Source organism: Crinia signifera, chromosome 3, assembly GCF_055691185.1.
Source record: "Crinia signifera chromosome 3, ASM5569118v1, whole genome shotgun sequence".
In the NCBI taxonomy this organism is placed as follows: Eukaryota; Metazoa; Chordata; class Amphibia; order Anura; family Myobatrachidae; genus Crinia; species Crinia signifera.
Window position 1 is genome coordinate 173,263,209 of NC_139219.1, and position 13,321 is coordinate 173,276,529.

Here is a 13,321-nt window from a genome sequence, read left to right on the forward strand (position 1 = left end):
CTCAAACATTTAATAAAAAAAAAAAAAAATCTAGTTGATTACTCTAGTTGTGTTCGTTGCAAATGAACAAAATAGCAACAAAGAACCTGTTACACATTCTCTTTAAATTCATAATATACTTTACATACGTTTTCACTCTATACTATCACACATGGCCTGCATTCCGTATGCAGATACAGAAGCGGTTGTACACAGAATACAGGCAAGCGGCATTTCATTTCAATAAACATAAAGACACTTCTGTTTCCTGTTAACATCATTTTGAAATAAGACACATTTGATGGAAAAAGCTGCATAAAAAAAGATGCTCCACGCTACAGAGTCACACCACAGCAAGAAGGTTACATATGTATGTGACTTCATCTGTATATTGCAGGGACTTCTCACCAGCTGTATTAAGCTGCAGAGGAGACTGTCCAAATAGAAGATTCTAAATATGTATTGCTGTTGTATGTTTAGCTCATGCATGTATTTTCATCAGACCACTTACTTTCACATGTTATATATGTGCACTAATCATTATTATGAAGTTTCACATTTCGTAAACATATATGTTGCTTATCATACACATGAGCATAGCATAACAAAACAAATGTTTGACATGTCTGTTGAGTCATGATTATGTATAAAATATATATAAAAATAGCATGTTCTATATATTTGGTGGACATTCAAATAAGGTGCATAGGCACCCAAGATGACTCAATCTCTCAATAGGCGTCAACAGCTGGTAAACTAGAATAGGTCTTTTTCTCCAGAAAAAAAAAAATCTATATATGAAAAGGAAAGAATGTCTTTATATTTCATATATTGAGAAAGATGTTGACTGTTAGTCCTAATACCAGTATACAAGACAACATTTAAGATATAATTGACAAAACATAAAAGTAGAAATGCAGGTGCAGATGTTGCGTAGAGTTTGAAATCTAGTTTATGTGCACGATGTGTTGTGACTATATTCACTGGAAGTTTGGGAATTATTGGAGAAAGGATGATATGCATGATGGGTTTTACTCATCCTCCCGGTCTTTGCTGTTGCAATGTAATAATAAGGTCTAAAGTTCTTCCAATAGGAACAATTTAGTAAGACTTTATGAAGCTGTGGACTTCTAATAAGCAGAAATCTGTGCTCCCAATCTGCAATGTGATTAAATTAAGAAACATAATTTGATATTGGTGTTAATATATTATATATCCCTGGACTGCAATATATATACAGCTGTCTGGGTGATCACATACTTGTACCACACTGGTGTATACCAATGTACATGTTGCTGCACCTGAATCTCTAATGTCCACCTTTTTTCAATATGAGCCCAATATGGTCTTTCATTTAAGGTCAGTCACAAGGTAAGTTATTTAATGTGTGTTTTTGGTTTATGAACAGCAGCTTAGCCTGTCCCAAACTACCTAAACTATGAACACCATTAAAAAGGGTCAATTCATTTGAATACAAAGTTTGTGAAAGTTAGTGGATTTGCAATGCAAGAATTACTAATGACAATTTTTGGTACCCACAGCAGCAGTTGCAACCTCAAGTGCTTGAAAAAAATGGGATAACCATCCTGCTATCTCAGTTGATCCCTAAAACATGGCAACTGAAATAGCAGTATTATAAAGAAGGCTGTTAGTGGCCAAAAATAAAGTATTGGAGGTCCATTAATAATAAAATAATTGTGCCAAATTAAAGATTTTATTTTATTATTGATTAAAAAATTATTTCAAGCGTTTTTCATCAAATTAAAATCTCCAGAATTTGTGAACGGAAAAATGTATGTATGTATGTATAGGGATGGTGTTTTTTTTTTTTTTCCAAAAAGTATATAAAAAGTTGGAATACACACTCTCATCTGCAAGTTTATAAAACACCTCTCACATCAATAAACACGCCCACATACCATTCTTCAGATTTATTTTAATACATACACCTGAAAACTGAATTTGTTGACCAAATTCTACTATTTAACCCTTTGCGTGCCCACGTTGCTGTGAGCGATCCTGAAAATATCCGCTAAAAATGGCAAAATCGCTCACAGCGACTGTTCTTTTAGCATAAATACAAATACAGCCAAGTGAATTATTTGTAGTTTACATACTGCACCCAGAAAAAGAACAGTCGCTGTGAGTGGCGCTGACATTTTTTAACGGATATTTTGAGGATCTCTCAGTCATGTTGGCACTCAAAGGGTTAATAAAAAGATTTGCTTGGCAATTTTCACACCTATTTTGAGAATCTCCTTGACACTCAAAGGATTAAACCCCAAGTGCATGATTATTCATGACAAGAGGTGTACCAGAGGCTATGCACAGTGTCCTAGTCTTTTTGCCCTAAATATTTTCCCTATTGTCATTTGTGAAACAAGTTTGCTAGGGAAAAGGCTTGCAAGACCCAAATCGCACCAAATTGAATTGCCCCCTAAGGATTATTAAGTAAAATCGTTTTAAGATCCTAATCTGTACTAAAAACAGCATTAATCAGAAATTTGTTTTTCGCTGTCCAGTGCAGGTAAGACACTGAAAGATACATTTTGGTTGCCAGAGTTTTAGTGCAGATTTATACCTATTGGCAAAATTCATACATAACCAGTGGCGGCTCTAGGGGAGAAGCTGCAGCACAGTTCAAAGTTAGAATAGGTGAGAAACACCAACTGTCATTGAGTCAGTCTGAAATGGCAGTTGGTGTGGCTCCCTTATTAAAATTTTGAACTGTGCTGCAGCCCCTCCTCTGGAGCCGCAACTGCATTTACACATTGCATTTTGACAGGTTCCTTTTAAAAGAAAATGGGAACATTTGGTTAACAGCAAGTTGGTCAGCAGTCATTAGGTCAACATGGGTCAAGGTCGACATGGTCTATGTCAACAGTCAAAAGGTCGACATGGGGTTTTCCACTTTTTTTGACCCGAATGTACATGTACACTGGTTAAAGTGCACCGCATCCGCTCGCCATGCTTCGGGCATGGTGCCTTGCTACGCTCACCACTCCCTAGTTGATGGTAGGGCATGAAATACCGCCTGTCGGCACATGTCGTATCGACATGGACACCGAAACGTAGCACCGCGTGCACTCGCTGTGCTTCAGGAACACTATTTTATTCTCCCACCATGCCCTAGTGCAGTGGTAGCCAACCCTAGCCCTCGTGAGCTACCAACAGTTCACATTTTCCAGACAACCTAGCTGCTGCACTCATTAATCACTGACACATTTTAAAAGATACACAGATGGAGCTAATTAGCTCACTTGTGATTCTGTGAGGAGACCTGCAAAACATGCACTGTTGGTAGCTCTGGAGGACTAGGGCTGGCTACCCCAGCCCTAGTGGATGGTAGGGCATGAAATACCACCTATCGGCACATGTCGGGTGAAAAAAACAGTCAAAAACCCATGCCGACCTATTGACTGTAGATCTAGACCATGTGGACCTAATGCTTGTGTTGACCTAACAACCCATCAACCTAAAGCCATGTCTACCTTGACCCATGTCGACCTAATGGTGTCGACCAATTTGCTGTATTTATTTTTTTACAGTTTCTTATATAGCGCAGCAGATTCCTTTGCACTTTACAATAGTAGACAGTGATAAAACAAACTGGGTAACAACAGACAGACTTGGGGGTTAGAGGGCCCTGCTGCAAGCTTACAATCTATAGGAGGGAAACACAAGGACAGGCACCAGTAATAGCATAGCAGTCCCACCAAGTTACATGTCCAGAAGGGAAGCTATACAATACATAAGTGCCTCAGAGGGTTATGCGTGTAGAAATTAAATATGATAGGCTTGCCTGAAGAGGTGAGTTTTCAGGGAACACTTGAAAGTTTGGAGACTAGTGAAGAGTCTTATTGTGCGTGGAAGGGCATTCCATAGGATGGGAGCAGCCCGATGAAAGTCTTGTAATAGTGTATGGGAGCTAGTGTAATAGTGTAGAGCGGAGTGGCCGAGATGGGAGATATTTTGTGAACAGTAAAGAGATATATTCTGGTGCAGTATGGTTAATAGCTTTATATGTGAGTAGAAGTGTTTTATATTGAATACGGTAAGATACAGGCAACCAATGGAGGGACTGGCAGAGCGGATCAGCAGACGATTATGCTGTAGACAAAATGACCGTATCCCTTTAAAAGGATACTGTTTAGCATGAAGGAGCCTGCACATTTAAGTCTATGGCTGCATCTACACATTGAACTTTAGCTGGATGCAGTTGAACAGGAACTGTTTAGCAGGATGCTTACTCATGAGGATATATACACAAGCCAGCTGCATACTGCTAAAATGCAATGTGTAGACACAAGAAGCTGCATACTGCTAAAAATGTTCAATTGCATCCTGCTAAAAATGTATAGACGCAGCCTAAGTAACTCTCTTAATGATCATATAAATGTCTAATAAAAAGCAACAAGCCATGAGCAAGAAACCCAAAATGTATTATGTGAGCAAAATGTTGGCAGTGAGTGAAACTACATCTTTCTCTCTCACACATGCACAAACACAGAGCCAATCACAAAAGAAGCAGACTAGCATTTGCTTTGAGCAGGCTTACTAGTATTATTTTTACAGTATATATAAAATTACATGATAATGGTATATCTTTTTCACCAGTAAACACTTACCATCATTCTTTATTATTCTCTACTTAACTCATAAGGGTTACATTAGAGCAGGCATGTCCAACGTTGGCCCTCTAGATGTTGTGAAAACTACACATCCCAGCATGCTTTGCAATATTTTTAGCATTCTCTAATAGCAAAACTGTGGCAAAGCATGCTGGGATGTGTAGTTTCACAACATCTGGAGGGCCAACGTTGGACATGCCTGCATTAGAGGGTTGTGTACGAGCCCTGACTGCAGGTGTTATTCACATAATTTTCATCCAAAGACCAGATTTGCAAATACTGAAAGTGCACGCTTTAATAGTAAAATACTAATGATCAGCTGATTGTTATACCGTATAGTAACAATTGACAGTCCCGATTGGTAAGTGAAATCCAACATGTTTAACAATATGATATACCAATTCTGGTCAGAATCAGCAATTGGTCAATCCAATGCATTGCCCTTTTTGTTTTAATAATCATTTGCATAATGCAGAATTGCTCCAATGATTGTATGGGCTTCATTCAAGTATCCTGCACCTCTACTCTACTGATGTCAGGAAACGCAGCTGGGAGGGGAAGCGGTACACTGTAGCTGAAGGAGACAAATCAGCTGACCATGAACCAGTGCACAGAAAATAATCTGTCAGGTCATCTTGCGGTACCCCCATGTCCCAATGCCCTGCATGCAGCCTGGTCTGCCCAATGGCTTCAGCGGTCAAAATAACTGAGGTACTATTTAAGTCACCTGGGCTCCAGCATGGATATCACTAATATCTGGATTATTAGTAAGCCTTGAGGACCAAGGTTGGGAATGCCTGCTCTAAGCAACTGGAGGGTAAGTTACCGGTAAGTAATATTATAAAAATTATGTACCTGGAACTATCATCATATTATGTGTTGTTAGAACTAATGGGACACTTGCTAAGAATAGTTAGCCTGTTAATTTGCACAATACAGTAATTGATTCATTAGCACCTTCTAGAAGACAATAGATATAATCCGATTGGTTGCCATGGGCAACATCCCATTTTCTATAGAACTCCCATTTTAGTAAATTTACCCCGAAAAGTCCTCCCTTTTTAAAATACAACACCCCCCCCCCCCCCCCCCCCCGCAGTATTAATCTACCTCTCCCCCTAGTACCTAGCCCAGGCATGTCTAAACTATGGCCCTCCGCCTGTTCAAAAGTCTCATCATGCCTTACCACAGTTTTGCTATTAGGGAATGTTACAACTATGGCAAGGCATGCTGGGATGTGTAGTTTCACAACAGCTGGAGGGCCATATTTTGGACATGCCTGATTTAGCCATAATCCTCTTCAGATACTTACATTCGAGGTGTTCTGTGTTGGGATTGAAAGCGTTAAGATGGTAAATACTAGCATGTAGCCAGACAAAACCATTATATTTCGGTATATCCAACTAATTTTATTGAAATACATGCCATAGCATTTGGTGCTACCTTTAGAAAATTAACCTAGTAAAAATTCAGCTTAATGATACCGCTAGCATGGGGGCAGGGCACAGAGGTATCATGTGCATGGCACGTGCATGCTAGAAAAAGTGTGTGACCCTCCAGCATCCCAATTAGGGGCGGGGTGGTCCAGGCAAAGTCGTTATTGAGGTGTTTGGCCACCGACAACACTGAAGGTGGTGGGTCTGGCACTTTAAGAGGTGCTGGCTCTCCAACTAATGTGAATCGATGTAGTGCACATGGCATCTATTCACATGACAGCTGTATTAGCATGGTGCCGGTAAATGGGCAGGGCACATTTTGCCCTTTAAGCAAGAATTAATATTTTAAAACGATATTGCTCATTTTGGCACTTCTGAGCAATATGCACACACCCATCATTTGTTAACGAAGTCGTCTGTTCATGCAGCTCAATTTTTACTACATCATCAATGACTGCATGTACAGAGCGGGGACAGGATGATGTCAGTGAATGATATCATTCAGTTTGTATTCACTATATTGTTCGCCTGGGAGTTCAAGATAAATCATTGACAATATTGTTTGTAGTCTACATTGTGCAAGGGTGGGGAACCTTGGATCTCCAGCAGTTGTTGAACTACACATCCCAGCATGCCCTGCAATAGTTTAAGCATGGCTAAATAGCAAAACTGTAGCAGGGCATGCTGGGATGAAGAGACAAGGTTTCCCGTGCCTGGTCTAGTGTGTACCCAGCTTGAGGGCAGTATTCAATGAGAATAATTCTCAGTGCATGGCGAGAGATTTTTTCTCTCGCCATGCACTCGCCCTGTTCCGGAGGGCTCGCTGCCACTCCTGCTCCCACTATTCAATGTGGTTAAGACTCGCCGCCACTCGCGGCGAGTCTTAACCCCTGCAGCGGACGAGCGTCCGCGGCAAGGAGCTGGGGGACGGTGGTAGCCAGGGAGATTAAAGTCTCCCTGGCTGCCCTAGAACATATGTGGAGGGGAGGAGGGCTCCCCGGGACCCAGGCAGCACAAGCTGCCCCTCCCTATAGCCAGCGGGGGACCGTGTATTCACTGCACCCGATCGTGCATATGTAATGATCGGATGCAGTGAATATATAAATATCTAATGAGCGGCTCGAGAGCTCCGGCCCCCTGCTGGCTGCACTGTGTAAAAAAAAATTTTAATTTTTTTTTTAATTAAATATATATTCATGTGCTATAAGCACATGAATAAAAATAACATGCCCCTTCACAGAAAAAAATCCTGATTTTTTGACACCAAAATTAAAAAAAAAAACCTTTTAGTTTAAAAGTTCACATTCCAGTTCTCCATGAAAAGATGGAGAATTGCTACACGGAGAGACACGGCGAAAATCACTTAAAAAGACGGCGAAAATATCACATTGAATAGGGTGGTTCACTTTTGGAGAGCAAAATGCTCCTTCCAACGCGAAAATAGCACAAACTCGCCATAAAACAAGGCAAATTTTTCTCATTGAATACTGACCTTTAACAGTTTGTGATGTGAGGCATGTAAAGAACAATTCCACGCAAAAGGCTAGTCAACTTTTAATATGGTTGCAAATGAGCCAAGTAAGTTTCAATGTCCCACAGTTGAACTTCACATTCAGATGTGAGACTGTAGGAAGCACCTGGGACACTGACATTAATGCAGTAAGTAAAGTTGGGTTCAAATTAGACGATATGTTTTAAGAACGCTAGCAATAATTTTCCTTGAACTCCCCAGAGCTCCAGAACACACAAGATGTGTGTACACACTGAACGATATCATTCAATGACATCACCAGGGCCCACTGAACATACTATGTAGCCCAAACTTACTTGACAGGTGCTTGTTTACAATGTGTGGCATTATTAACTATATTGAGTTTACACACTAAACTTTAAAAAAAAAGATCACTCAGAAGGGCCCTTCTGAGGATCTCTTTTAAATTCTTGGTTATACCGCTTTCAGATCGCGGCTGCCGAATAACCCGCCATTTAAAGCGCTGAGTTATTTGACCACACTCTGTCAGATCCCCCTTTACACAGGAGAGCAAATCTCTGTGTCTAAATTTTAGACCTGGAGATTTGGTCTATTACAAGGGGGTTTGGCCTGTGTGAAAGGGTCGATCCGGATCTTAAGCTCCGGGTCTCCAACTCTGGTCATTTGCAGGGTCGGCGAGCCGGAGTTTAAGATCCGGATCAACCTTTTCACACAGAAAAAGGACCCGTGTATTCAATGAAATTTCCGGGTGGAACGACTTCACCTGGGAATTTCATTTTCTGTGTGAAAGGGGTATACAGATGGAGCGCCTGTAGTCTTTGCAGGGGCTGGCGGTGGATTCGCCACACGACAGCCTTCGGAAGGGGACACGAGCGTCCCCGCCACGAGGGGGTCATTACCGTGCAGGAGCGAGCATAGTTGAGGATATAGTGCATACACACTAGATGAAAAATTGTCTAGTGTTTACACCTGTTTTTTTTTTTTTTTTTTACTTTTTTTACTTAACTCTCAATGGTCACAAAAAGTTTATTTTCCTTCTTTGAATTTGGTTAGAATTTAAAGGCCATTTGTCATCGCCAAATGCATTTTTATATGGGATCGTCAATTTTCCCTATCAAAAGCAAAACTAGCGTGGCATGATTGAGAAAGCACTTATTTCGCATAAAACACTAAAACCTTTGAAGCAGTTTTTCATTTAGTTAAATTTAAAGTGTTCATACATAAAAGAATACACTAGGATGGCAGTATAAATGCATGTTGTGCTCATAAAGTTAGATACCCTAGCAGAATTTGTGATTTTCTGATAACATGCTGCATTCAGGGTCATTTGGGTAGTTTCTTTTGTCATTACGATTTAAAAAGAGTAAACACAGTTGTTTGGCAATAAATTACTTCATCCAACCACTAACCATGAGTAAAAGAAAAGTTTGTGAGTTATCATTCATATTGTCTGACAAATGGCCAGAAAATCACAAATTCTGCTAGGGTATGTAAACTTATGAACACAACTGTATACACACACACACAAATAAATGACAAGGAGAAATGAACCAATTACTTTCTGATATTTTAGGACTACAGCCCCTTTCTCAGCTTGCAAATGCAGAGAGAGATGATCATAATCAGTACTGTAGAGGTGAGGAAATAAAGTATCAAAATATTTGTGTTTGTCTTTTTTCCTATCTGTAATGTGAAGCTTTTAGAATAATGTTTGCACTAACAAAATAGTTTTCATTAACAAGAACATAAAAATAGCATTAATCGTCTACTTTTTTGGAAAAGACACTTGTCTCAGTATTTTTCATTAGGTTTTGATTTTCATTTTTATAACTGAAAAATGTATGTATTTAACCATACATCCTACATCAGTGGTTCCCAAATTTGGTCCTCAAGAAAAGCTAACAGTCCAGGTTTTAAGGCTATCCATGCTTAAGCCAATTTAAGCATGACTGAAATTGGTACCTCATTCAATTTGATTATACCGCATGCACAAGCATGGATAGCCTCAAAGCCTGGACTGTCAGGGTGCCTTTAGGACTGAATTTGGGAAACCCTCCCCTACATAGTGCACCTAACTAAAGTGGCATGCTTCTTGTAAATTTGTGAAAAAAATTTAAATCATAATTTAACAAAAAACTTTGTATGTATCATCATCATTAAGCAGTAATATGTTGTATAGCCAAGTGTGGGATGCGATACAATTGCTAGGTGACAAAAAAAGGAATACCCCCTTGATATTGCTAATTGTAAATGGGTTAATGTGAAATGAGGCCAAAACAAACATGCAAAAGTAACTGACCTGAATCTTTGGGCACCTTCTTGTAAGGGCTAATCATCTTCAACTGCACCTAGAAGTCAGATTTCTAGTCAGTGCCATGACATTTGTGGTTGGTTTCCTCTTTATCAGCTTTTTCATAACTTCTAATGCCTCATTTGAAGTCATAACAAGATAGACTGTGGACTATTGTGAACTCATGACCTGTGAATTGTGCTTTCCAATTAACTTACCAAGCTCCCGAATCAACAGATGCCAAAACCAAATGGTTTTCCCCGTTAATCAAGAGGTTCCCTTATTACTGAAGGGGCAACGTACGCCCTGTCATTCTCATGTACACAAAAGAAGGTAGCAGGTCAGAAAACCTCATATTTCCTGCACAATAGACTGTGTTCTTTCCATTTATTAATATTTGATGGCAAAAAGTAACCAGAGGACGAGTTATTATTCCTCAGCAGTGCTTATGCTACACAAGGAGGTCAATAGAAATGATGCTGTGTAAATACAGGGACCTTGATCAACAGGTTAATTAGGCTTTCTGCTTTCATGGCCTATCATTGATTGGCCTCTGCTCAAATTTCCAATCAATGCACATATGGTGAATTATTTGTACTTCTGATCAATCATCAATAATGTATCAGCAGTATAATCACTATATTGACAGTTGTTGCTTATTTGTGGGAAAAGATGGCTTCACACTGTGCTGTTAGCTTGTAAATAAACCATCTCGGTACTTGTGGATTATCACGGCTCCCATCGCATGCCATATATAGTGGCATGCGATTGGATACGATTTTTGCAGTTTACAATTTTTTTACAAAATCGCATGCGATCGCATGCGTTTTTTAACAGAAAAGCATCCAAATGCATTGAAATTAGTATCAAACATGTTCAATGGCCCCCAAATGTCATTTTTGAGGCTGTACCACCCCCACTATCAACGCGAACCCAAAGCGTGGTGAGCGCAGCGAGCCCACGAGGGGCGGCGGTACGCGTCCTACGACCTTTTCATACCCCCACTATCCACGTCGGCGTGGAGTTGAGAATACAAAGTGTGGCGAGCACAGCGAGCCACCGAGCCCGAAGCGTGGTGAGCGCAGCGAGCCCCGCGAGGGGACGCGGACACCTGTGAAGCCCGCGAGGGGACGCGTATACCTGTTAAGGTATCCGTGTGCGCTCGCCACGCTTTGGGCTCGGTGGCTCGCCACACTTTCTATTCTCAACTCCACGCCAACGTGGATAGTGGGGGTATGAAATGGTCGTAGGACGCGTACCGCTGCGCTCGCCCGCTTCGGGTTCACGTTGATAGTGGGGGTGGTACAGCCTCAAAAATGACATTTGGGGGCCATTGAACATGTTTGATACTAATTTTAATGCATTTGGATGCTTTTCTGTTAAAAAACGCATGCGATTTACCCGTGCGATGGCCATCGTTGGAGCCGTGATACTACACAAGTACCACCATCTCTCACCCAAGCAATATTACCACAGCATCTCTATTCCCTTAACAAATAGAAGCCACACATAATATTCTGAAAATTCAATCCCCAATCCATTCCGAACGTCATCACAAATTCACTGGAGTAATACATGGTGGTTTTGACCTGGCAGTATACATTCATAAGGTTGTCATTTGAAATGCATTGCTACTGTTATACTTGTGTGTGAAAGCACCTATAAAGTACTCTCATACTTCACCAAGTGTATCAAGTTTCCAAGTGATAAAATGGAGAGTGATAAACAGCCAGCCAATCAGCTCATAACTGCCATGTTACAGGCTGGGTTTGAAACATGACAGGTACAGTAGGAGCGGATTGGCTGGTTGTTTATCACTCTCCACTTTATCACTTTTTGAAGCTTGATACATTTGACCCAATGGTATTCACACATTTCAAAGGACTGCTAATCCTAAAATACAAGTTAGATTGCAGGCTGCATTTGAGAAATTACAGTTGGGGGCTGCTTGGCCAGTACTTTAGTACTTTTAAGGCTTAATACATGTAGCCCTATACATCATATAGTGATCACCCAGCTTTATTTAGCAGGAAATGGCAAACAATGCAGGTTAGTAGAAAATGAAGCTCTCAGCTGAAAAACAAATTTACGGTAAGTACAATGTCAAAATCAGAAGTTGTATCAAGAAATAAGATATCACATCTATGTGTAAGAATACACTGTGTCCTCTGTGGTATAATGTAATTAATTGGTGCTAGATGCAACCATCAATATTGCAACAGACTTATAAGTTATACATGCACTAAAAGTCAGGTGATAATATAAGTCATGCACAGGGAATGATAATCTTTTCTCACAGACTCAAAATTTAATATAGTCCGTTCCTTCACTTTAAATTCAGTATTTCTATATCAATAGATAGGGGTTTTTGTTTTAGAAAAACTGGGTACTTCCATTCAACTTCTATTTGTGAAGAAAGGAGAGTTAAATGGCATACCTCCTTCACATATTTCTTGTTTTAATTACTTTTATTAAAAGGTCAGCTTTTTAACCCCTTCCTGACAGAGCCAGTTTTTGCGTTCCTGACAGAGCCCTTTTTTTCAAATCTGACATGTATCACTTAAGTGGGGATAACTTTTTTTTGCTTTTACTTATCCCAGTGATTTTGAGATTGTTTTTTCGTGACACATTGTACTTCAAGTTAGTGGTAAATTTTCGTCGATACAGTCTGTGTTTTTTTGTGAAAAATACCAAAATGTCGGAAAAAAATGGAGAATTTTGCGATTTGCAAAATGTTAAATTTTCTGCTTGTGAGACAAATAATCTTACCACTCAAAATAGTTAATAACTAACATAGACCATATGTATACTTTATGTTTCCATCATTATTTCAACTTCCTTTTAATTTTTTTGGACACTAGGAGGCTTACAATATGAATAGCAAATTCTCAAATTTTCAAGAAAATTTCAAACACTGATTTTTTTAGGGACCAGTTCAGTTCTGATGTGACTTTGAGGGACTTGTATGTGAGACACCCCCATAAATGATGCCATTTCAAAAACTGCACCCCTCACAGTACTCAAAACAGCATTTTGGAAGTTTGTTAACCCTTTAGGTGTTTCACAGGAATTAAAACAAAGTGTAGGTGAAATTTCAAAATTTCATTTTTTTTGCAGATTTGCAATTTTAATACATTTTTCTAAGGAACACAGTACATTTTACTAGAGAAATGTGACTAAAAATTGATTCCCCCAATTCTTTTGTTTTCATAAATATCCTATATGTGGCCCTAGTGTGCACGTTGACCAAACCACAGGCTTCATAATAGAAGGAGCACCTACTTGATTTTGGAGCCTCCTTTTTATGAGATTATTTTTTAGGCACCATGTAGGATTCTAGGCACCATAAAATGCTAAAAGTTAGGAACCCCCCCACAAGTGACCCCATTTTGCAAACTACACCCTTCAGGGAATTCATCTAGGGGTATAGTGTACATTTCAAACCCCCAGGGGTTTCACCAATTGTGGTACAACTGGGCAGTGAAAATGAAAA

General features: G+C 39.8%; 1 protein-coding gene across 1 annotated transcript in view; it reads right to left on the reverse strand.

Moving 5' to 3' along the window:
• Positions 1-13,321, reverse strand: part of LIN28B (lin-28 RNA binding posttranscriptional regulator B) — a 112,222-nt gene that overhangs the window by 85,000 nt on the left and 13,901 nt on the right. Inside the window, exon 2 of the mRNA XM_083176977.1 lies at positions 9,838-9,886. Within this exon, the coding sequence (XP_083033103.1) occupies positions 9,838-9,874 (37 nt within the window). The 5' untranslated portion in view covers positions 9,875-9,886. The remainder of the gene's footprint in view (positions 1-9,837; positions 9,887-13,321) is intronic.